General features: G+C 40.7%; 1 protein-coding gene across 3 annotated transcripts in view; it reads left to right on the plus strand.

Annotated features, from left to right (window-relative positions):
- The window catches only part of FMN1 (formin 1), a 360,709-nt gene that overhangs the window by 267,061 nt on the left and 66,769 nt on the right, over positions 1-26,879 (plus strand). For all 3 annotated transcript variants that reach the window (XM_040969588.1, XM_040969589.1, XM_040969591.1), the window contains one exon: positions 16,837-16,929. In XM_040969588.1, coding sequence (XP_040825522.1) covers positions 16,837-16,929 — 93 coding nt within the window. The remainder of the gene's footprint in view (positions 1-16,836; positions 16,930-26,879) is intronic.

Consider the following 26,879-nt stretch of genomic DNA (forward strand, 5'->3'; position numbering starts at 1 on the left):
TGCCACTCTTGGGGGTTCCTGTTTATCCTCACTGCAGCTGTCTTGTTCTTCCCCAGCATAAGCCCTGGCCAGAACTTTCGCTTTCCTCTGAACAGCCTTCCTAAGGCGTGCACACATTGCATGTGTCCATATGGGAACCTGCTTTTCAAGACCACCAACTCATCCTCTCTGATCTGATAGGCCCAGGATGCTGCCTTCCACAGGCAGCTGGACCAGAAACTGTCCCTGGGCCATAACTCAGGAGAGAGATAGAACCAGTGACAGGTTTACAGGTTTCCAGGAGAGTCTGACTTGAAATAGTTGAGGTCAGTGTCTGGAGGCTTCTCATGAATGCCACTACCAGCATCCAACAAGTGAGACCATTGATCGCTCTGTTACCCATTCCAAAATATTTCTAATCATCAACTTTATTTTCAAACACATCTTCAGAAATCCTAACTCCCAGCAAATTGACAATGCAGTCCTCTTTATATGAAGCCTTGTTTATAGGCCACAATTCTCCTGACAGATTTACAAGTGTCTGCGAAGTTTTAAGACGATTGCTTAACAGGCATTAAGTGAGACACATAGGACTGTGTAAATATTTTAGCTGCAGTAGAAGTTGTTGTTTTTTTTTTAATGGCTGAGCCAAATATTACATTAAATCTGAAGACAGTGGCGAACTGACTAGCCATAGTTGCCAGCATCACACTTTGCCAGCAGTTACCGCAGCCAAGACTCAATACCAAATCTATCTACTGCTGCAGGTTATATGTTTCAAAAAAATCACTTTCCATGCTTTTCTCTCTTCTCCTTATGCCTTTCCAATCCTGCATTTTTCTTCTAGTTCATTTATATATAAACACTTTCCAGGGTAGGAAATTACAGTGAATGTGACTAAGCAGCAAGGGCTCAAGTGGGAACATGGGCTCAGAGGTCAGAGAAACCACGGAAGGCTTGCAGCTGTCTTGGCTGAGCCGTGAGGAAACAGGTTGCTTTGTGCTAATAGGCTTATGTGTCTTAATCACTAGCCTCTTGGTAGCCAGCTTTTGCAATGCTGGAAGGGAAGTAGTCCTAGGATCAGCATGATTGCATCTTCCTCTTTGTGGCTTACTTGAATTATGAAGAGAAAAGCTTCTTGCCTTCAAGATTTCTGTGTGAGAGAGAATCAGCCACTTATTTCCAGTAAAAGCCACGTTGGCTCCATATTAGGTAGAAACTATTTAAGCTTTTCAGTAGAAAAACTGTTTCTTGATTTGTACTGTGGGTGAGGTATGTGCTTCATCTCAAGTGTGCAAGAAACTTGTGTGGGAGTTGTCTTATAATAGAACTTTGCTCTGCCTTTGCTGGTGCTGCCAGGAACCTTGCCATTTTGTCCTCTTTCCCTAATGAGAAGTCTGTGCTGGTTGAAGTGGTATTCACTGAATTATACTCAATGTAAGCCTGGTTAGTTTTTCACAAATAGCCAGAAAAAAGACCATGTGCCCAAATTATTACCTAACTGTTGTTGATTGGCATGGTATGAGCATCTTACATAAACTTGTCTTTTCAAAATTATGCAAATTTTTTGCCATAAGTCTACTTGTGGGCATCTCATGCATTCAAAGTGCTCTCCTGATGGTGTCCAGAGTGTGATGTACATCTGTGTGAAAAGGGAGGAATTAGAACCTTTCCCAGTCAGCTTCCATACGTAGTCTGATGATGCCCTTAATCCAAGTCTATTCTGTATCAACTTTCAGATATTATTACTTACCACCTGTGAGTCAATTTTCAATGGGTAAATGGTCATCTCTGCTTTCCTTTGCAGAGCATAATCATTTTAAATGTACCGGTGGCCCCTGGGTGAGTCCTGCCACTGGCCACACAGGGGTAGCTCCTTTGGAGGCAGACACCTCTGCAAAACAATGCAAAAGACCAGGTTTATTTTTCAGATCTCATACTGTTTGATCTCTCCTGTGTAGAGACAGTGTTTTCTTGTACTTAAACAATGGGCCACCATGGATAGAGAAGTCTAAAAAGGTTTCTCTTATTTTGTCCATAATCCCACATTTCTTATCTATCCCAAAGAAATGATCATCTTTTTAAACATAGATTTATTTATTTTTATTGGAAAGGCAGATATACAGAGAGAAGGATATAAGAAAGGAAGATCTCCCGTCCATTGGTTCACTCCCTAAGCAGCCACAACAACTAGGGTTGAGCTAGTCTGAAGCCAGGAGCCAGGAGCTTCTTCTGGGTTTCCCACATGTGTACAGGGCACTAAGGCTTTGGGCTGTCCTCCACTGCTTTCCCAGGCCACAAACAGGGGCCTGGATGGGAATGGAGCAGTTGGACATGAACTTGCGCCAACATGGGGTCTAGGCATGTGCACGGCAAGGATGTTAGCCGTTAGGCTATCACACCAGGCCCAAAAAATGATCATCTTAAATTATCTTAAGTTTGCAGTGCAAACTTAGCCCAGCTCACTGTGGGAATAACATAGGAAGGACTGCACCACCCAACTACAGGAGAATTATTAAATCATCTATGATATACCCACTTGAAAAATTTTATAGGGCTGTCAAGCAATATTTGTAAGTTTTCTGAAATAATATGAATGAGGAAGCGTACATGATATGGTAACACAAAGAATCAGAGTATAAAAACTTCTTTATCGAATGAAAGTATACAAAGAGTGATTTAAAAGAGGCAGCTCCTGGGAGACTGCACAATGACAAGAGTTGTGATGATACAAAACCCAGACACTGGAGAGGAAGGTTTGTTATGGTCAAGGTGCCATGGAATGTGTCGTTTTATACAGTTTCTTAAAGTGTTTTTCAAGTTTCCTCATGCATACATATTATTTGCGTAATACCTTTTGGAAGTTAATTGCTGGGAGGGAATGAATTCCCTTCACTGTTAGATTCCCAGAAACTTCATGTTTGCAACTGCCTGCCTAAGGATTCCTGTTAAACAATCTAATAAGAGCTTTCCTGATTATGCCTTTTTTTTCTTCCGTTTTAACAAAAGTCTGTAAGGTGGACGCTTGGTTCAGAGGTTAAGATGCCTCTTGGTACACTCACATCCCATACCAGCATGCCTGCATTCAGCTGTCTCCTCCACGCATGAGAGACCATGTTGATAAGGCTCCTGGCTTTAGCCTGGCTGTCATTGATGGTGTACGCCTTAAAGAAGATTAGCAAAAGGAAAATTTCTCTGTGTTTGTTTCTGCTTTGCAAAAAAAATTGAAAGAAAAAGAATGAAAACAAACACTTTCTTAATTATGTTAAGATTTCTTATCTTTCTAAACTACTCTTAGAAACAAATTTAAACCTAAGTGTTACTGAATTCTATTGATAATGTTCTCTTTCTCAACTAATATATGAGGATACTTCAAAAAGTTCATGGAAATGGAATTTAATGATAAGGGGTTTTTTTTGGAAAAGTTTTAATTTTTAGTTATTTGAAAGACAGAGTGATGGACAGTGAGAGAGATAGAGAACTGTTTGCTGGTTCACTCCATCAAATGATTGCAGCAGCCAGGCCTGGAGCAAGCTGAGGCCAACAGCCAGCAACTCCATCTGGCTTTCCCACATGGGAAAGATAAGTATATTTTGAAACAAAAAGTGTTTGAAACCATGCCTAAGTTTTTTTTCAGAAAACTCATTTCAATTATTTTTTTTGAAGATGTGACATATATGTTTCTTACCAGACCGTCTGGAGTTACCATCTTTAGCATCAAGGAAGGTAATGATTTTCATGGGAACCAGTAGGAGTGAGGTTTGTTGAATAGATGACTGGATTGCTTATAGCCCAATAAATCGAATCATGCCCAACCCATCTATAATTAGGCCTAGTCATGAGTAGGTGATTAATGAATATTTTTCATGTTAATATCTCTCAGACCAAGGCTGTGTCCACAACCACATAATCATCACAATGGAAATTCTGACTCCGCTGTGATGTTCAGTAGGTGGGGCCTTTGAATGGTTCTTAAGACAATTCCATGCAGAGGCTGCAGTCAGTGGCCTAGCCTTGCAAGCCTTTCCAAAAGTCCTACAGCATACTGGCATGTCCTCACTTGGCCCTGTCACTTCTGCTTAAATTTTTTCATGGAGTATACTCACGATCATGGGATATTAAGGTAAATTTTATCTTGGACAGCCTCCCTTGGTGGAATGAATCAGAATCATGGGATTTCCCTCATCTCATGCATCTTTATGGGTTATTTTTGCACAGCATTCCTCAAGGCAGGAGGCTTTCACAGAGTTGATTACAGTGGAAACCTAGAGGATAGTTCCATGCATAGAATGAGTTTCTTGTACGGTGTGTGTGTGTGTGTGTGTGTGTGTGTGTGTGTGTGTATTTAGGCTTAACTCCAAGTCACTTCCCCATCTTGCTGTTCTTGCTCTACATTAATTTCAGCAAATGGCTACAGAGTCTTTTTCACTAATCTCACCCATATTCAAGTTAGTTTTCTCCTGCTATCCCAACTCTTGCAGAAATGATTTCATGATTGGCAGATTCAGTGTTCACTTTTCTATTCATCTTTTAGCAGTATTACAGAGAATTGACTCCCTAGTGTTCTGTGATACCAGACTATGTTAAAACTATTTGATTTCCATATTTTTGTCACTAGATGAGGGTGTGTTTAGAGAAGAAATGATTGGCAGATCTTATTAAAAATTATCCCCAACATTGAACACACTGGCATGGCAGATAATAAACATTTTGAAACCCCATCTTCTGTGACCAAAAAACAATTCACTCCAAAATCCTATATCCAGAAACAAGGTCACCAGTAAGATTTAAAAGAAAATGTGTTAGAGAAAAATGGAAGTACATCTGCATCCTTGTGAAGCATTTCTGTTCTGCCCTAAGTACAGTGTAAACTTCAGCTCTGCCTTTGGTATTCATGGTCCACTCACAATATGCAGTGTGAGCTCAAGTTTCACTGAAGCAGTGCAGAGACCCCAGAGGGCATTCCAGTTTAGTTGTTGTTCTGTCTCCTGATCCTTATCACTTTTTTTTTATTTGATGGCATTCATCTATTTATCAAGCACTCATTAACCATCTTCTTTGGGCTAGACATAGTAGACACTGGAGATAATAGTAAGGAAAATATGATGGGGAAGATGATCGACTCATCATGAAAATTATACTATAATTACAAGGAGGAATGAATGCAGTACAAGGACTTTGTAAAAGAGGATATCTTGCTAGTGTTGAATAGAGGATCAAAAGAAATTCCAATGAAGAGATTTTTTGAGATGTGGTCAAAATAATGACAGACCACTAACTAGATCCTAGTTACTAGGAGGTAGAGGAGGATGGCATGATGGAAGAACACTGTAATGGTAGGAAGGAATTAAGCATTTCTGAGGAACTAAGAAAGGGAGCATTTTGGGTGAGGTAAGATGAGGTGAGGAGACAGATAGGAGACAGCTCATGCAGGGCAGGTTGGTTACAGAGATTGACAGGGTAAATCTCTAAGAATATTGGAAGCCATTGGGACATTTAGGCAAGAGAATGGCATGCAATTTTATAAAACATTTTGAGTCCAGTTTGGGGAAAAATCAGAAAGTGACAACTGTGTTGTGGGTGGAACAGTTAGGAGGGTACTGTAGAAATTTGGAGGGGGATTAGGACAATGAATTCAAGAGGTCTTTAAAAGGTGAAACTGTCATAAAACATACAAATTTGGGGAAGTCACACCTTTATCTGCATGAGGCTGTCTAGAAAGAGAGAGACCATAGCATGTGAGTCAAAGAAGGCTTGTGCCAGACCCTCAAGGACCTCACATGTAGTGAGGCGACACAGGAGGATGAGCATGGAAGGGCGGTACAATAGTCAGGTGAAAGAGGAAACCCACCATAGAGAAGTTAAAGGGCAAAGCGTGTCAAGAAAGGAAAAGTGGCTTACACAATGGAATCTCATTGGGAAATCAGCTCCAAGGAGATAACACCGAAAGGACATCAACCATAGGACAGGTTAATTAATGACTTTCAAGGGTTTCTTCAATGTCATCATAGGGTTGAAATGACTTTCAATGGGTCATGGAATGAGTGTTAGAAAATGTTTAAAGATGGCTTGGCTGTGAAAGCCCATTTATAACATAATTTGTTTATTACACATATAAATAGTAGGAATTTTAGTTATTCAAAGAATCTGTGGAATTGTTATTGTTTGGCTATTCTTGGGGGGAAAAAAAGAAACAGAAAGAATAAAGCCATGCGCCATATGATATCTAGCCAAGCTTTCTACTCTTTGAATATTTTAGACAGATAAAGGCTATTTAAGGTAGCAATTTATCATTCAGAAAAAAAATCTTTATGTTGTAAACCTTACAAGATTTTATATTGTGAAAGCTCAGTGTCAGATTAAATTTCCCATTTAATATAGTAGATATAAAACTAGGACTGAATAAATACAACCTTAGGTTAAAAATAGTTCACACAGTACAGTTTTCTTATGTATCAAATACATGTATGTAAACATGTATGTACAAACATATGCATAGCCATATTCCAGATTCAAGATGTATCAAAGCTCATGCTTATTTTTTTAAAACTCAACCCACTTGGGGGGTTTGACTTTGGCGGCTTGCGTAACAGCAGCCCTCTGCAGTAGTGGCAACCTGCTTGCTGGGAGTACCTGGGCCGGATCGGACCCAATGCCCGGTACTCGACCCATGAGCACTGTTGCCACATGGTGACCGGGTCCTGGGCTTTGGGCGGCCAGTGTGCCTATTTGGCACCAAGCTCTGACTGCTGGTCACCCGGCAGTGAGCTCTAGGGTTTTTAGGGTATGTAATTGCTGCCTAGGGACATCCAGGGATAAGGCTAGTGTGAGTGTAGGTGAGGGATGAATTCAGCGTGATTCCTACTGATTGGGTCACGGAACTTGCTTGCCAGCCTAGAGACTGAGATCTGAGGATTTGGAGGGGAGATGCCCTTGGGCCAGACTGATCACCAACCCACAAGAGAATCCTGAAATGGGCTTTTAGTGTACAGCATCACTGACTGCCACATACCAGTCCACATGAAAGCTATGGTTGGGGGCCTGTCTGACAGGACTAGGTACCAGTACCTGACCGAGTGGCAGAACAGGGGATGCGTCACATTTGGCAGGGTCAGGACACTAACCAACATGCAAGAGAACCAGATCCAGGGGTAGATTCTGTGGGGGGGCTGTTGACCCAACACTGTGGAAATACAAGTCACGCTGGTTAGCTCACAAATTGGGGTGGTGATGGGCTGAGCTAGCTGTGACCATGGAACCTGCCATCACTTACAGGTTAAAGAATTGACACCAGGCTGGGCAGGTCAAGGCAGCAACACCTGAATGTGCATCCTAAAAGAGGATGTGGGGTGGGCCAAGCTGCAAATGACAGGCGGTGGACTGGGCAGAGTCAAGCAAACCTCAACTCACAAGGAAGAACAGAAATCAGGATGAAGCACAGGTCATGTCAAGCTAGGCTCTTATACTGACCGGTCTGCATGAGTCAGGGATACTAGGACACAGCAACGAAGGCAAAGGCCAAGACAGGTGAGGGGCTATACCAAGCTGGGTCAGAGTAACCACTGGCATGTACACGATCTATGATTGGGAACAGGCCTGACTGGGGAGCTAAAAAGACACCCTAACTGGGTTGGGGTTCCCACTGGTGAGTGCAGATGCTGGAGTGGGGGCTGCATTCTGGTCTGGACATGGCTGAAGTCTCCCTTGGCACACGTGTGGGCTGGGACAGAATGCACCAGGCCGGGCTAGACTCCAGCACCATCTGGTGCTTTGGAGGAGCAGGGAAGATATAGGATGGACTACGCTAGGTCTCTGCCCCTGTTGAGCCATGTGTGAGCAGTGTCAGAGTATGGACGAGCCTTGGCTGGGCTGAAACATCCCACAGTAAGAAACAGAATGGGTTGAAGGCCAGTCAGGAAAGGCCACTGTTCCTGCTAGGACAGAAGGTGGACTAAGTAGGGCTGGCTTATGGACTCAACAGTATGTGTGACATCTAGCAATGGGAGAGGTTGTGATGGAGGAGCCTGGGCAATTCCTTTGGCAGGACATAGTCCATGCAGTTGAGGGCAAGAACCATGATAGGGAGCAGCCCAGACCAGGCCAGGGAAAGGTACTCACTGGCATACATTTGGCGTAAGTTGGGGGCAGACCAGGCTGAACCAATTCACATCACCCACTAGAAATCTGAGCACCAGAACAGTGTGTGGATCAGGTCAGGTATAGGTGCAACACATACTAGTTCACATTATGGCTGGGATTGGATGCCTGATGGGCTGGGATAGGCTATAACTCTCACCAGTGTCCACTGGAATTGAGGGTGGGTCAGGCCGGGCCAGACTGCAACACCCACGGGCAAATGTCCCGCAGTGTCCAACCAGCACTCGTGAGAGTCAGGGAGGGAGGGGGCAAAGCTGGTAGGGGGAATGTGGAGGGCTTCCATGTTGGACAGCAACTCCCACAGGAAAGCGTGAGCTGGAATAGGGGCAAACCAGCTCAGGCAGGGCTACAACAGCTGTGGGCCTCATTGGACCTGGATCAGGGAAAGTCATGCTAGGCTGATTTTTCCTACTCGTGCAAGCATAAATTAGAGTGGGTGAGGGTTGGTTTGGCTTAGCCACAGCATCAGCTAGCAGAGGCTGGAACTTGGAGCTAAATCTGCCAAGTTAAACTCCAGAATCACCTGGAGAGTGCATAAGGAGAGTGGGAGTGGCCTAGTAGGGAGATAGTGGGCACCTCCCTCTTGGGTTGCCACTCCCACTGGAAAGCATGAAAACCAGAATTGGGGTAGGGGTAGCTAGACAGAACAGCATCTGCCAGTATGGTGTGTGGGCTGGATAGTAGGGTTGGTTGGGTTGCACTATGCTTCAATGTCCATTGACATGTATGAGAGCTAAATGGAATGTGGGACAGACTGAACAAGTCTGCGGTACATACTGGCAAGCATAGGAACCAGGGTAGGGGCAGGCCTGGTGGAGGTTATGGGAAGTCACCCTAACTAAGCTGCAGCTCCCACTGATTTGTGGGAGGGCCAAGTATGAAGCGGGCAGGATACGGCTGGACTGCACCACCCATTGGTTTGCGTGGAAGTCAGGGCAGAAAACTGAACTGACCCAGCAATTGCAACCGCCAGTGTATGTGTAAGCTGCTTGGGGTGACAGACTGTGCCGGACCCTGTATCGGCACGTACACACATGAATCAGGTCTGGGATCACCTCAGATGAGGTTTCTCTGGGGATCCCTCCAACTGAGCTGCTGATCTCAGAATCCCAACCATAAAGAGACTGTCAGCCAGCGAATTCTGAAGACATTTCCTCACGTTTGGAGCAGCAAGATTGACAGCAGTTCAGAACTGTTGAACTATCAAAACTGCATGAGCAGGACCCTCAGAGCATGCTCCATATCAGGGACCTAGGATGAGTGGGAGGATGGGTGGGTCTTTTCCCTTTATCTCTTCCCTTACCCTGGATACAGAAAAAAATAATAATGTGGAAACAATGGTCTTACCCACTTTCCTGTAGCCTTTGACTCATTGTGCCCTAATCAACTATGTAAAGATTACCAAAATAAAAGAATTAAAAAAAATAAGAAAGTGTAACAATACCTACTAGATTTCAAAGGTTTATATTAAAAAATGTAGACAAACTCATTTTTAAATTTGCATGTTGAAAAGATGACTTACATACATTACACTAAGTTAAATGTATTATTACATATATAATAAGCAAAATGCAGTATTCAAAAAAATGTCAACACACTTTCCATGTTTTAAATGTTCTCTATTTGCTTTGTGAGGCCTATTTTTGCTAGGCATTTTATTTTGATAATATTTATTGCCATCTTTTGAAGATAGGCTGAACAACTTTGATTTCTCCTTGTGTGCCACCCGACAGGGAGATCAGTTATCTGGTATATGTCATAATGAAAATATCACCCCCCCAAAAAATCTTAAAACTTAGTTCACTTTAGAAGTAAAAATAGGACATTTCTCACTTGTTCATTAAAGTTTCAGTTTTAAAAATTTTTTTAATTATTTTTTTCTTTGAAGAGTAGAGTTACAGAGAGAGAAAGGAAAGACAGAGAAAGAATGATCTTCCATCTGCTAGTTCTCCTCCCCAAATGGCCACAGTGGCTGGAGCTGGGCTGCTCCAGTGCAGGAGCTGGGGGCTTCTTCTGGGTTTCCTGCCTGAATACAGGAGCCCCAGGTCATCCTCTGCTGCTTCCGTAGACCATTTTCAGGGAGCTGGATCAGAAGCAGAATAGCTGGCACTCAAACCAGTAACTAGGTGGAATGCCAGTGTTGTAGGTAGAGGCTTAACCTGCCACTCAAGAGTGCCAGCCCCCTTCTAATTAGCTTTTTGCAAGCTGCTTTATTGAAATACAGTTATGTTTCATATGCATTCAAAGTATATAATTCATGACTTTTGGTATTTTTCAAAGTTGTGCAACTATAGTCTCAATCCAGCTCAGAAAGTTTGAATTACTCCAAGAGGAAGCCTGATTGCTCTTAGCATTGTCCCTTATTCCTTTATCCATCCATCTTTCTTGCGTAGCCCTATACAACTAATAATCTCTTTTTCTCTGTAGATTTGCATATTCCAGACATTTTATTAAATAGTGTAATGCTAATCCTTTGATAGGGGCTTTTTTGCACCTGCCATATCGTCAGGGTCCATCCATGTTTAAGTATGTATTGTACTTCATTACTCTCTTATGGCCAAATAGTTTTCCACAGAAAGTACAGTTTGCTTGCCCATTCACCAGTAGTTTAGGTTGTTTGCACTCAGTAAGATAACAAAGCTCTTTTTACTTAGTGTAATGTTCCATTTAACTGAGAACATACAGAACCTGAGGATGTGCAGCCATAAAGCAGTTCTGGTAAGTCTGAGACCTGTTGTGCATCTACAGTATTTTGAGGAAGCAGAGTGACCTAGGCACCATGTATCTGAGACCTGTGTTCTAACTTCCCATTGAAGTTTTTATACCAATTTAAATGCACATCCCCGTCTTTGGTTGTGATGAGTCATTGGAATATTTAGAAGTGATCTCTGTTGAATTCCCAAACCAAAATAAAAAAAGAAAATGCCTTTGGTTACATGTATATTGTCCACTTGTGGACCATTACCTGTTTTGTTCTCAGAAATTTGCACTTTGAAAGGCTATTTCATATAAAATGGGTCTAGCTGTCCCCTTTATAATCTGATCTATCTAGATCTCACATACAATAGACATTTTTCTTTGCCTCTATTCACCTATCGCCACCCTGGATTTTCTTTTTAGTTGTTTCTTGACCCAGCCCTTGCTATTGTAGACATCTGGGGCATGAACCAGCAGATGGAGGATCTCTCTCTGTCTCCTCTTCTCTGAAACACTTTCAAATAAATAAATACTATTTAAACTTTTTTTCCCTTGAAAAATGACTTTGTCTTTTAATTCTATTTTCTATGACCTTTTGAGGCACACTCATATATGTATACAATAGCATCATATCCATTCACTGCAGTGGCTGATAGCAAGCAATTTAGTCTGCTTTTCCACCCATTCATTCCCAATGTGTGACATAACTCATGGCCTACGGTAGGCACTCGATTCCATATTTTGTGAACTGATTTTATATTGAATCAATCTCTTTGCAATAAATGCTTAATCAATGATTTTAGGCTCTTTATAATCTGATTTGTGTCCCTTTACTCTCGTTGATAAAATATAAAAATTTACTTCAAGCCCAACGTGATGGCTCTGTAGCTAAAACCTCGCTTTGCAAGTGTCAGGATCCCATATCCTGACTGATGTTCATGTCCTGGCTGCTCCACTTCCCATCTAGCTCCCTGCTTGTGGCCTGGGAAAGCAGTTAAGGACGACCCAAAGACCTGAGACTCTGCACCCACGTGTGAGATCTGGAAGAAGCTGTTAGCTCTTAGCTTCAGATCACTTCAGATTTTGCTGTAGCCAGCCACTTGGGGAGTGAACCAGCAGACAGATCTTTCTCTCTGTCTCTCCTTTTCTCTGTAAATCTGACTTTTAATAAAAATAAATCATTTTTAAAATATTTTTTAATTGGAAAGTCAAATATACACAGAGGAGGAGAGGAAGAGAGGAATATCTTCTGTGTGTTAAATCACTCCACAAGCATGTGGGAGACCTGAAAGAGACTCCTGGTTTGTGGCTTCAGATTGGCACAGCTTCAATGGCCACCATTGCGGCCACTCGGGGAGTGAATCAACAGACGGAAGATCTCCCTCTGTCTCTCCTCCTCTGAGTATATCTGACTTTCCAATAATAAACAAACAAATAAATACATCTTTTAAAAATTTACTTCAGTGCATAGCTGTGGGCATTGCTGAAACATACCTTCATGGTGACCCTAGGAACACAAATCTTGTGGAAAGGACAGAAAACTAGTGTAAGTGAGAAATGCAGGGTAGTTGTAAGAGTGAGGTGAGTAAAAAGGAAAGATGAGAGATTTCTGGACCAGAAAAGCAGAGTCTAGACATTTTCCTTCCCTCAAAAAAAACATATTCTTGTATAACTTAGACAATAGGTCCTTCACTCAGGCAGAATGAAACATACTCCGCATTTCAACACTCATCCATGTATGTTTGATCTATTAAAAGTAGTTAGTTTTGATAAAATTGTGTGTTGGTCTTGCCTTTGTATTATTCTAATCAACTCACACTTTTTGTAGATCTCAATAAACTTAATTCCCATATGATTAGAGGTCCAAATCAAATAACACAAACCCTTAATAAGCTAATATCTAAAATCTTAAATCATTCAGGACCCTAGAATGCCTCATACATGTACTTAACTTTTAAATGACAGTGGTCTCTTTGTCATCTCCACTGTTTATTTATGCATTGGCTCGTAATATTTGATCTGTCTCATCACGATTACTGACTAGTAGCTAACTTCAGAAACTAACATTTTTTAATCATCAGAAAATTTAGAGAAGAATAAATAAGAACGTGGGTGTCTTCTGGCTTTTAATCTTGGAATTCTTGGTACAGTCAGTGTCTAAGGCAACCTTGGTGGTCAAGGAATATTGTCTGAGTCTTTGGGTTAAACAATAAATGACATTCATGGATTTGCCCATGACTTATCTCGTTTGTGCACTACCAGTCTTCAGTATCATCAGTAATTAGTTTTCAGGTCTCTCATTTCTTTCTTAGAAAGCATCTCGGATAAGCGAAGTCAATAAATTAGAGCAGGCAAACTGCCTAGTGACTGGGACACATGACAGCGCAGAGACAGGTGGAGGGCAGCTTTCTCCTTTGATCACGTGGAGCAGTTTAATTCTAACAGGCCACGTGGGAGTCCTGACTCATGGACGTGCCGAGAGAACCTATGTGCATAGCACTGGAGCTGCTTTGGTTTATACTGGTTTCAGTTTCTGATTTCAAAGCTATGAGGCATAAAAGCAAAAGGAGAATTGTTTCACATTTGGCTTCATCTTTCCCCAGGAGTTTGTCTACATTCTTCCTTGAATTCTCAGTATGAGTAGTAGGACTTCAGCAAGAGAAGGAAAATCATTATCCCTGTGCCCTAAATAGCAGATTTGCACACTGACATATTTCTGCAAAAACACTGCATAGCATCTTCGGCGAATAATCCCCAGGTACAATTCGGTCGTTGTTCTGACTCTGGTGTGTCTCCCAGTCAGTGTTATTAAATCATAGAAATAATACTTGTGAGTCTGGTTACAAGCACCAGGCATTCTTCAACCCACTTCACATGCATTATCTCTTTTAATTTTCATATCATGCTGTGAGAGGAGTTTCCCATTTTGCAGATAGGAAAGATAAGCCACAGACCTCCTGAGCACAGATATGTGTCTAACCAAGCACAAGTTCTTTTCTACCACTTAATCTGACCTCATAGAATTTGGAATGCTTGACGAACATACCATGGGCTGTGTTGTCTTAGCAGGACAAAGGAAAAGCTGCAGTGATCAACCCTTTCATTTCGTGGAAAAGTGGAAGTTTTATTTTTGTAATTGGGAAAATAAGTACTGGCTTTGGGCTTGCCTTGGGAAAGGAATTAACTTGCAAGTGTGTCTTGCCTTAGATTATTTGATAGATGGCATGTAGTAGAGGGTTAATTAGCAAATTAAAGAACTCTCCTGATATGTAGTGTCAGGAATTTTGGTATTCCTGTAAATTCAGCTTAATGTATTCTCAGAATCATAGTTGGATGTAGTAAGACAAGAACATGTGACTGTGAACAATTCATTGTGAAATGACTGATCTTCAAAGCAATTGTTTTTCAAAATGTATCTAACCAGTTACTACCTTTTGGCCTATCTGAGTTACCCAATCACAACACTATCTTTGCTTCTTTGATACCTCATGCATTGAACTGGCATTTGTTTTGGCAAGGTGGGGTATGGAAGACCATCTTCAAAATACTTAGTATCTCCAAAAAGCTCGTGGAAAATGCATATTGTAAGCAAACAATGCACTTCTCTAACATAAAGCACCCCTCATTTAAGAAGAAATTAGTGGCTTGAGAGACATTCTTGCCACTTAGCTACATGTCTGTCTGCTAGGAGAAAAGGGAAATTGTTAGCAAGAAGTTACAAGGTAGTTCCTACAGGGAAGACAAATAAGCTTGCCAAGAAAACTAAAAATGTGCACACAGAAATATTTTGAAGTGATGATTGTTTCCTATGTGTCCCAAGTAATTTCTTTAGTAAGGTAGATCATTTTTTTCAAACTTCATCTTGGTTTTGATTCATATATTAGCTGTGGTTTGCCAAAGAACAGGGTTTTCTGGATCACATTGGAGTGATTGTTAGAATAGTTTATAGCAGGTGTTCTGGGTAAGCTGTCCGAAACTTAGTTACAATGTGAGCCTCCAGAGCCTGAATTGAGACCCTGATGTGATCCAACATCCTCGTCTCATGATGAATCTCTGGATACTTCAACATAGCTTATTCTGAATTTTGCTCAGAAAATGGTGAGGATTTCCCTCAAATTAAGCTTTCCTCCTTGGGACAGTCTTATAATCCCCCAAAGTTGTCAAGGATTTCAGCAGTCTGGTTAGCAATATTGCAAATGAACAGTGTCAGATAACTAATTTCAGAAGGCACTTAAGTGCATTCTCTGTTTCACTGTTGATTTGTTTCTTGTTCTGTCTGTAGTAAATATTTCTAGGATGCTAATTTTTAAAATGTCAGATTTTTGGACAGGAATTTCTTAGTGTAAATAAAGACCTGTTTCCCAACCCACACCTAACAAAATGTTCTTTTTTGTTCACAAAATTCTTCTGAGACTTGGAGTATACATTTATCTGTTCTTGCAACCAGATAGTTTGCATTCACCGCAGGTGATAATTCAGTGCTCCAGTATGATCACTTGGACAAGGTCATATCAGTAATTTCTACCCATGGTCAAGAGGCAAAAATGATTAGGACTCAGCTCAAGCTTCAGAGAAATGAAGCCTTTCTCACTCTTGAATATTTCTGCAACTGGAACAAACTTGTGGAAATCTTGGAAGGAGATGCCTCTGCCCTTAGGTTAACTGCCTTTTCTGATGGTAAACAGTGGATCATGATTTGCATGTTCTAAATCAGAGATATCCAAGTTGAAACTACCTGATTATCCAAAAAGCAAGTTTTAAATAAATTCCATATAGTCTGTCTGAAGTAAATTACATGCAGTTATGTTTGTGGCTGCTAATTAGGAGGACAAATGAAAGTGAAGCTTGAGAAACAGACACATTCTTCCTAATATGATTTTAGTTCTTGGATATGTGTGTCACTCTGAAACATCACGAATTTGGCTGGGAATCCTTACCAAGTCTTTTTCAAGCCTGCTTTTAGAGTATTATTCTGAAGACAACCAGGGCTCCTAACTCCCTGTGATTAGCCCTTAAGTCCATGTTTACCTTTACTTATTTTGGGAAGCCCATAAGTGGAATACACAGGATTTGGTGTAAAGGCACGTAAGTTAAACTACCGCCTGCGATGCCAGCATCCTTTGTGGGTGTCACCTGCTTCACTTCCAATCCAGTTCCCAGCAAATGGACCTGAGAGGGCAATAGAACATGGCTCAAGTGGTTGGATCCCTTCCTTCCCCATGGGATGCCTGTGGAGCTCCTGGCTCCTGGCTTCTGCTTGGCTCAGCCCTGGCTGTTGCAGCCTTTGAAGAATGGACCAGCAGATGGAATATCTCTGTTTCTCCCTTTCTCTGTCACCCTATCAGTTCTGCTTTTCAATAAATAAATCCTTTTTGCTTGTTTGTTTATTCTAAAGATTTATTTGTTTGTTTTTATTGGAAAGGCAGATATATAGAGAAAAGGAGATACAGGAAGAAACATCTTCCATCTGCTGGTTCACTCCCCAAGTGGATGCAATGGCTGGAGCTGAAGTGATCCAAAGCCAGGAGCTAGGAGCTTTGTCTGGGTCTCCCATGTGGGTGCAGGGTCCCCAGGCTTTGGACCATCCTCAACTGCTTTCTCAGGCCACTAGCAGGGAGCTAGATGGGAAGTAGAGCAGATGGGATTAGAACCTGTGGCCACATGGGATCCCAGCGCATGCAAGGCAAGGACATTAGCCACTAGACTACCATACTGGGCCTTAAATCTTTTTTAACAAAGAAAATAAAAAGGCAAAATTACTTTTCCTATCCCAGGCCATCATTTCTAGAAGTAACATGGGAGGTGATATATTTCCCTGTTCCTGAAGACAGATCTAGAGGAAGTAATTAATTGTTAATTTATTATTTCTGTTTTTGTTCCCTCTACAGTCCACCCTGAACAGTAAGGGCGAAGGAGTCTGTAGGGTAGACACTCAATTACAGTGCCTGCCCTTCACCAGGAGTTCAGGCAAAAGTGTCATTGACTCTCAATTTCTCTTTGCAGCCAGTGAGAAACAGATGACCGTGGTGTGTAAGGAGTCTCCCAAGGAGTACCTGCAGCCTTTTAAGGATAAACTGGAAGAGTTCTTCCATAAAGGTAAGAGGTGTGACCAGTCACACACAGGTACTGCTGTGAAACACTGTTAGTGCCGTGAGCCACTCCATGAGGCTTACTCCCAGCTGCATCCTGGCTGACCACAGGCAGCTCCAGTCCTTCATGGGACCATCTCCCTGTGGTGGTCATAGCCTTGGAGGGAGTTATCCTGTGGCTTAATGTAACCTTTGGAATTTTCTTTTTGTTTGATACACTGGTTGACACACTGTGACAGATGTCAATGAGGTCAACTTTTGGACATGTCAGCTTTGACGTTTATGGGAGACACAAAGACAGTATTAGGGTTCAGGGGGAGAGAAGTAGACTAAACTTTGGACGTAGCAGGTTAAGTCAAGGAGATGTATGAGACAGCCTAGAAGAAAAGAAGGAGACATTTACTGAAGTGTCAGAACATCTAAACACAGGGTGTCCCATAATAACCACAACTGACAAAAGATACCCCTGTGCTTTTATAGAACAGCCTATTGTGAGTATTGGGTAAAAGGGCTAGACTTCTGCTAGGGGTTTTCTCACTCATAATATCTTAAGCAGTTACGTTGTTTATGCCTAGGAAGTCCCATGCATTGTGGCTCAGTTGATAAATGGAAAATATTATTTTTACAGAAGCTACAGATCAGTCTAACAATCATGATAATTTGGTTTTTCATTTGTAAATTATATCCTGTTGCCACACTCAAATGCATAGGGTTTATTTGTTTTTATATCTTTTATCATCTTTCCGTACTCAGAATGCCCTTAACTAGTGTTATTTGACAAATCCGTGGTACTTGTTATTGACTAATTTCATTTCCTGAGCAGCATTGAGAGTAATTTTAATGGCACCATTTCTTGTGGTTGCAATCTGCATGGTGTGTGAGCCTTTCCCCTTACATTTTTTTTTTCTTTTTCACAGTGAGCTCTTGTTGATTTCAATTTACAGCTCCATTCAGCACAGCCTTGTGAGGCAGTTTTTGAACTCATGCTTTCCCACCCTTAGATCAAACATGGTCATAATGATATGCCTTCAAAACTGTGATGCTCACATTAAAAGTCCTCATAAACATGGCAGGGATCCTGTAATTGAAAGAAGGTGCTGAGCAACTGATTAGATCCCAGGTATAGATGTTGTAGGTGGTCTTTTCGTGCTGTTAAATTGGTCATTTGTATTTATAGCTTTGGCAGGGAGGGCTGGAAACTGAACTGGCTGTAATACCAGCACTCTCCCACACTTGGCCTTATCTCCATCTTGACTAATGAATGTGACTGAACGAGTCCAGTCCTACTTTCTCAAACTATCCTCTAATGTTCCTTGACCAGCAAAAATTTCTTAACATTAAGAAACTGTTTTCTGGAAAACATTGTTTGCCAAGCTAAAAACAAACATAAGGCAATTCTTATTTTCCACATGGAATGCACAAAGAATTGTGTAAATGACTGGATACTTCGTAACAGCTATGACTATGTCTGTCTGATCCTATTCTAGTTCCAAGATATAATACTCAGCTGCCCCAATATACTACTTACAATCTTTTGAGTTTGTGAAAAGCCACCTGAATCAATTAAAGTACCTGAAGATATGTTTTTCCTTTTTCTGTGGGTTTCTTATCTAAATCCTCTCAGAATTGGTTAATTATGCCACAGAATCTTCAGATATGATACATGTCTGTGATCAGGTCTTCATAATATCATAACATTTTTTTGTGTGTTGGGAATATCCTGTGAGCTTTATCATCTCCAGATGTGAGGATGCAATGCAGTACGCATCTCTACTTGCAAAGATGGACTCCCAGTGAAACTGTTTACTGTATCTTCACAATAGGATGCTGGACTCTCTGCTATTTTCCATGCCCACAATAATGGACATGTGACTGTGTATGAAGAACTCGTACAATAGTAGCTTATACAATAGGGGAACGCAGTGAGGGGGAGGGGATAAGGGAAATCCCCAGGCCTGTGGAACTGTGTCATAAAATGATAATAATAAAAAGAAGTAAACTTAAAAAAAAACTAGGATCAAATTACATTGATGGGGGCCGTAATGGAAACCCTAAAATGAAGAATAAGAACTAGCAGGTAATCTCATGACTTCAGCCTGTAGCAATACTGAATCACAACCTTCTGAGTCACTGTATTAAACAGTTACCTGTACAGTGTGCCCTGTGCATGGAAATAAGCCCTGCATTGTCTTTCTGTTTCGCTCTCTGATTTTTTCTTTTTCTTTTTCTTTTTCTCCCTGCCTCCTCTCTCTCTTCCTCTCTCTCTCTCTTCCTCTCTCTCTCTTCCTCTCTCCCTCTCTTTCTCTCCCTCCCTCTCTCTCTCTCCCTCTCTCTCTTTCTCTCCCTCCCTGCCTCCTTCCCTCTCCCTTGCTTTTGCCCTCCCTGATTCTCTCCCTCCCCACTTTTTCTCTTATTATTCACCCTCTACTCCCTTTTGCCTCATGTCTTTAACTTATCCATTTTTTTTGACAGGCATCTTGCAGGCTGTTTTTTGTTTGATTGTTTTATTAACAACTCTAGTAAAAAAAAAGAAGAAGAAGAAGAATCTTTCTTTTTCTGTTCTTGTCTCTGTAGAGAAAAAAAGTTGCAAAAAGAGTAAAAATGTCTAAAGTCTTCTTATGCATAATACTAATACAAGATCTGTTCAAGATTGCACCTTTGCCCCCTAAAAAAGTAAAGCATATAGACCAATCTCTAGTTTTAGAAATCTAAATAAAGCTAATAACCCATTGTATGGCAAAATGCAATTTATTCCAAAAATGTGAAGATAATCTGATACAGGAAATCTATTAAAATAATGTATCACTGTTAATAGCTCTAGAAAGAAAACTATGAGTCCTACCAGCATTCAATGCTGACAAATGTTTGACAAAATTCAACATCCATTCTTCATTTTAAAGGATCTTTAAAACATTAGTGCATACCCCTAAAAATCTAATTATTTGAAAAGCAAAATATCAGAGAGAAAGAGGAGAGGAGAAGGAGAGGCGCAAAAAGAAGTCTTCCCACCTGCTGGTTGACTCCCTACATGGCTGAAGTTGTCGGGGTAGGCTGGGCTGGGACAAAGCCAGGAGCCTGGGATTCCATCTAGGTTTCCCATGTGAGGGTCACATGAAGCAGTTTCATAAAAGTGTTTGGTTGAAGAGAATCTCTGACATGTTTGAAAGTTCATGTTGCAGGAGGTTCAAACTATCATGCGTTAGCTTGTATAACAAAGTTATATCCAGTGTGATTCATTGTGAAGATTAAGGTTTTATTTGAAAGGAAAAGTTGGAAAGAGTAGAAATGAGAAATGTCAGGTTCTTTAATCTGTTGGTTCACTGCTCAGATGGCCACAACTACCTGGGCTGGGCCAGGCCGAAGCTAGAAACATGGGATTTCGTCCAGGTGTCCCATGGGAATGGCAGTAACCCAAGCACTGAGCTCATCTGCAGCTGGTGTCCCAGGTGCATTCACAGTGAACTGGAACTCAAGTATAACAGCTGAGACTTAAACCATCTATTCATATGGAGTGCTAATGTTGCAAATACTGGCTTAACCCTCTGTACCACAAATCCAGCACCAAAGTAGAGTTTAATCTTTGCAATAACCCTCTGAAACTTATTTTTGTCATTCTTAACTTATACAAAGAAACTGAATTTGAAAATTTTACTAACTTCCTGACTGTTCATCTTTGTGTTATTAATAGGCTATCTTAATAGTTATAAGATCATCTGTTTCCTTCAAGAGCCATGTTAGTACACAGAAACAGCATTGCTTTTCCCCTCAATATCTAACAGAGAAAAATATCAGAGTAATCGATTTGCCTTCACCTAAATTAATACAATGACCCCAAAAACATCTTTCTTAGAGCTTTAAGACCTCCTTAGACCTACTGCAACAATAACAACCAGGTTTCCATTGCAATTTGTAAAGATTTGTGGTGATGTTATTTAAATGTTTTATGGAGTCGGCATTGAGCTCTACATCTTGCATAACAGTTCTTTTGTGATAAATTGCTTCACGAATTGTTGGCCGAGCCACCAACCTACCACTTCCTCTGGCTTTTTCGCAACTATGGTAAGGTTTTAATCTGTGATTGATTGCAGTTGTTATCACATGATTTTCTTAGACTCACTGACTTTTCAGTGATGGAAAAACTTAACATCTTTCTTACCTCTGAGAGTTAATTTTGCAGAATACCTATTTTATAATGCATTCTTTCTGTAGATAATGTGCCATCCTGGAGAGATGCCTGTATTCCTTCAGTAAGACAAATCTTCTGCTTCTAGTTTTTATTATCTTAAAATAATTGACAAGGCTCTTACAAATCCAGGACTAATATATAGAGAATATTTAGAAAAGACCCTGGCACTATACATATATCATCTGCTGCTGTCTTAGTCTTAGTCTTAGTCATTTTGTCACAGTCTCATCAGATGATTCAAAGGTTACGGCTCAGAAAGTCACAGAAGTTTTACTTACCCAGTGGTGAAAACAGCAGTAAACCAAGTTCAAAGGGCAGATACTCTGGAGCTCTGGCCCTCCCTAACGGTGAGTTCTGTATCTGCAGAATCAACCAACTTCACATCAACAATATTATGAGCAGTTGCTATTTGTCATACCATTACTATGAAGTCATAGTTAAGTCTACCATGGCATCTATGTGCACATGTACAGACTTTTAACAAAATCACTATTCTCAAAACAGTGCAGTGCACCAACTATGCGAAGTATTTACACTGTATGAGGGATATTTTAGGGTATACAGGAGGGAGGGTGTGTGCAGTTTATATGCAAATATCCTTTTATATAAGGGATTGGCACATCCTTAGATTTCTTTATTCATTGTTATGCCGTAGGACCAATCAATCTTCTGTGAATTCTGAAGTGTTGATTACAGAGAAAGGTTTTAAGTATTAGAAAGTCATGTTTACCTTGCACATCTCTAAAAGTTAGCCAAAGAAATGGATATAAGCCAGATTTTTGTAGGACTGGAAATCTCCCTTTTGTTTCAATTTGTAAGTTCGTTAAAAATTATAGAGTTGGGCCCGGCGCGGTGGCGCAAGTGGTTAAAGGTCCTCGCCTTGCATGCCCGGGATCCCATATCGGCGCCGGTTCTAATCCTGGCAGCCCCGCTTCCCTTCCTGCCTGTGGCCTGGGAAAGCAGTCAAGTTCGGCCCAAAGCTTTGGGACCCTGCACCCGCGTGGGAGACCCGGAAGAGGCTCCTGGCTTTGGATCGGCATAGTATTGGCCCGTTGCGCTCACTTGGGGAGTGAATCATCGGACAGAAGATCTTCCTCTCTGTATATCCGCCTTTCCAATAAAAAAATAATAAAAATAAATCTTTAAAAAAAAATTATAGAGTTAAAAATGGTACCAGACACACAAGTAGCTTTTCTCTAGATTGTCTTCTATCATTAATGTTTTATTTGTAAGTTCCACTGTAATTTATGTAGTTATATCTTAATGTTAGAAAGAATATACATAATCCCATTAAAGATGGCATGCTTTATGGATCACGTATAAGGTCTACCAAATCAACAATAATATTACCACCTAGTGGCAGTTGAATTAAACTGCAAACACACAATCCTTGGGCTCCACAAAGAATCTGAGTATTTGTCTCAGTGACTAAAAGTGCTGAAAAAAGACAAAACAAACAATATCCCTAGAATTCACAAGTGATCCTTGAAAATGTAATTAATGTAACAGTCAAGGCCTGCTTTCTGGAAGATTGGAAGAACTGTAACAATTTGTTTATCCATATTTCAAGAAGGTAAAAATGATGAATGGAAGCTTAAGAGAATATGATCATTTAATTGCTAAATCTTTCTACTAAACTTTTGAAAGTAAATATTTAGCTTTCTCTCTTAGTTTTAAAGTTTTAAATTGTTTGTAGCATTTTTTCTTTAAATTAAAAACATTAGAGTTAGGACTATTTTAAACAGAGATAAAAATGCTTATCTCACTGTAGGAAATATCCCATGTCAGTTCATGTCTTTTTTTAAAAATTTTTAAATTATTTTTTATTGGAAAGGCAGATATACAGAGAGGAGAGACTTAATAAATTTAAGAAAAGTGGGACCCAGTGTGATGGCATAGTGGCTAAAATCTTGCTTTGCATGCCCAGGGGCCCATATGGGTGCCAGTTTATGTCCCGGCTGCTCCACTTCCCATCCAGCTCCCTGCCTGTGGCCTGGGAAAGCAGTGGAGGACGGCCCAAGGCTTTGGGACCCTGAAGAAGCTTTGGGCTCCTGGCTTCAGATCAAATCAGTTCCAGCCACTATGGCCACTTGTGGAGTGATCCAGAGGATAGAAGATCTTTCTCTCTGTATTTCCTTCTCTGTGTAAATCTGCTGTTCCGGTAAAAATAAATAAATCTTTTTAAAAAATAATAATTTAAGAAAACTCAGTGTTCAGCTTCTTGAAATGCCAATCCTTGGTAGCTCATCTTGACGCCACCCTGGAGGCAGGCATCAGAATCTCTGTTTTTTACCACTTTCCCTCTACCCCCACCAACTTGTTGACATTCAAATTATTCATTGAAATAACCAAACCATCTGCCTACTGAGCTCATTGCACCATCCCATTTCCTTGCTGAAATAATGGTATGTGGAATGGGTAATTATACTAAACCTAGAAAAGCATAATATATTCAAGTAGGTTATGTAGAACTCCACTAAAATCTTTATTTGAAATGGCTATTCCTCCCTTAATAGCTCCCTTTTAGCTTCATGATTCTAAAATGAAGCCTAATTGCTAACATAATATATATGCATGATTGTCTGCTCTCTTAAGCCTCCTCTGGCATTGGTTCCTGATTGTAGTCATGGCTGTGGCATTAATCATAATTGGCCTGAACTTCATGTGGCAAAATGGGTTCCAACATGTTGTCTGAAGTTAATAGAGCTAGATAGTCCTGTGTAAGAACCAAGTGACGGGGGTGGGGGGCGGGCAGTTACATCTCTTTCAACTTGTGTTATTGTTGCTGCTGTAATCTCCTGGGAGACTACGGTGGAAAGAGGGCTGGCTGTGAAAGTTCATAGACCTGAGTTCAAATTCTTTTGCAAGCTTTCTGGTCTTGGTAACTTTCTTCAAACACTGGGTTATTTCATCTCAGTGATAGATTAGAACCCCAATACTGTAACACTGTTATAGCCATCAAGTTAGCTTAAAATATCAGCCCACTGTTAGGTTCCCTAACCTAATCCTGTGAATGAATATTTGTTCTCTGTATCCTCATTCCCCTCGCTTTCTCTTCCCTTTAACTTTGCTATGACTTATTTATTAGGCAAAGACAGAATATAGTTTTACATAAGAGACTTCATAAACTGTGGGATTTTTTTCTTGCCATACTTGCACAGATGATGTTTATAAACTAATTAAATATTAATTTACACCTTGTCATGTTCCAAACCCTTGCTTTTGATGCAGTGATGAACACAATGAATACATTCTTTGCCTTTGGAACTTGTATTACCCAGCAGGAATTATTATTATATCCTTAATCTGAAAGTTTAGTAAGTCAAGCTACTATTACTATCTCCCACAGTTTTGTGGGCCAACCAGTTAAACAGCTGATTTTGCTCCAGTTTTCCTACATGGTTGGAGTCAGCTGGTAGCTGAAATTATAGTCATCTGATTGCTTCTGTAGCTATAGGCCTGGATTCTGGAATGACATGGATGAGATGATAGGGGTTGGGATGGTATATCTGAGACTTGTGCAGTATTTGGGCTTCCTCTCCCAGGGTGCTGTTCAATTTAAGCTCTGGGTTTAGCAATTCTTATACCTTTCAAAAGAACAGATCATGAAAAAAACTGTAAGAAATTGGCCCAAATATTAATGGATTGTAGTTACCGCAATCTGAAGTAGTGAGTTTTCCTATAGTCTTCAGTAAAATCATCTATTTCAAAGCTCTACACTCCATTTTCATACCTTCCCACTGCATTATGCCTTAGTGTCTCATCTCTGAATGGCCGTGTTAGTGATTCTCACTCAAGCAGACTGTCCTCCACTGCAAGAAAAGCAGAAACCACCAGTTACTGCATATCTTACTCTAATATAAACCTGTCTACTTAAGATTCTTCCTAGACGGTAAAGAGTATTAGAAGAAAAAATCCTTTTAGATACAGCGGACTGTTACAGTCATGTGGGACCAGAATGTGTCCCTTGTACTGGGCTATGGAATAACAGACAAAATGATTGTGACCAATTGCAGTCTGCATGTACACATTTCAAAATGCTTTCTGATGGGGATAGGGCTGCAGGAGGGGTAGAAAGAATGTATGCAACTAGTTAAGTCACTTCTAAATCATTTTGAAAGTAATTTTTTTTTCATATAGTTATCCTATTCCTGAAAATGTTAAGAAACCAGAATTTGGAATTTATATAAAAGTTTGTGAGTTTCCATGACATGTTCCAGGTAGATCAATTTGAAACACTACCTGTCTTAATTTAAAAGAGTGAAATGATTCCCTTGGGTCTATGGAACCTTTTCTGCGATTACTAAAGTATTATCTGTCCCTCCCTCCCTCTGTCCCTCCTCCTCTTCTCTCCCCCTCTCTCTCCCTTTCCCCTTACATGTGTGCATATATATTACATAAACAGTTTCTCAGAAAGATTAAATGAACAATGTGTGATAGACATTTTAGCAGGAACAAGCCCCCAAAATAGCCTATATTGTTTCCTGTAATATGTGGTCATATAAAACCCAGGATCGATGAGCTGTCAGGAAATGGGGGTCATGGTGGGAGGGGGGAATTCCAAAGCAAAAATATTTAAAATAATAGCCAAAAGGAAAGGGAACCCCACCACTAGCTGGATAAGCTGTAAAAAAAAAAATAGTAGCTACTTCTTTACCTTTAAATGTTGCTGCTGCATGTGGGTCCCAATTTGAGCCACAGAGTCCAAGTCATACAAATCTTTTATATTGTTTGACACTCCCATTTGTGTGTATCTCCCGAGGATCAGAGAGGGCATACCAAGGCATCTTTTTCCTTCTTAAACAACTATTCATCACAATTAAGGTATAACCAGTTGCATACACACACTCTTAAGTGTTCTAGTTGTCTAAAATTGCAGCTCACTTATTACTATGTGTGAATGGGACATGCAAATCCTTTGGCACAGCTTCTTTCTACATTGACACCTTTTTGTGCCTCCTGCCACCTTCCTGGTTAGCTGAGCAGCTCACCCCACAGTTTGCTGTCCTATCTGTACTACTGTCCATCCCAGTTCTTTAGAGCAATCATCCTTACCTGTGATTTTGTTTTCTGAAATCCCACATGATTTACGTGCCTTTCACACACCTACTCTACTATAGAAAGAAAATGGGTTTAGTTATTTATATACCATTATGCACAAAGGTTATTCCATCCATAGGTGCTAGTACCAAATGACCCCCGTCTTCCAGTCATGATCTGGGAAAAACAGAACCTCTATCAACCAGATATTCAAATAGTATCAAGGCTGCTTCTGAGAATATGATAATCCTGTAGGTGAGCCAGGTCTCTACCAGCTGCCATAGAACAACACGTGCCATGCAGGTGTCACAGTGTCTGAGGCACAACAGTGACAAGTACAAAGCCAGATTGATGGGTGAGTGGTGCACCATATTGGCACTGCTTTGGTGCTGCCCACCCACCTCAGGTGGCCTCCTCTCACATTTTGCTACAGATTCAAGGGCTGTGGTCCTTTCTCCTGTGAAGACTGATAATGTCTTAGGATGGTTTAGCATTGGTTTGTTACATCTCTCACATGTGGTTCTCTAAACAGAGGGAAAAACTTGAAATATTGTTTCTCAACTTAGCTAATGTAGAGTTCTCTACCTATTTAAGTATGCAGCCTTTAGTGTACCTACAGTTAACATGGTAAGTAGAAGGAAATTATCAGGGATGTCTTTCTGTTGTTGCTTCCCATTTCATAGCTATGCTACTGCACATTAGCATGATACCTAACGGCTGCACACTGAGAG

This window comes from Ochotona curzoniae, unplaced genomic scaffold (assembly GCF_017591425.1).
Source record: "Ochotona curzoniae isolate NIBS_2020 unplaced genomic scaffold, NIBS_Ocur_1.0 scaffold_4701, whole genome shotgun sequence".
NCBI lineage: Eukaryota > Metazoa > Chordata > Mammalia > Lagomorpha > Ochotonidae > Ochotona > Ochotona curzoniae.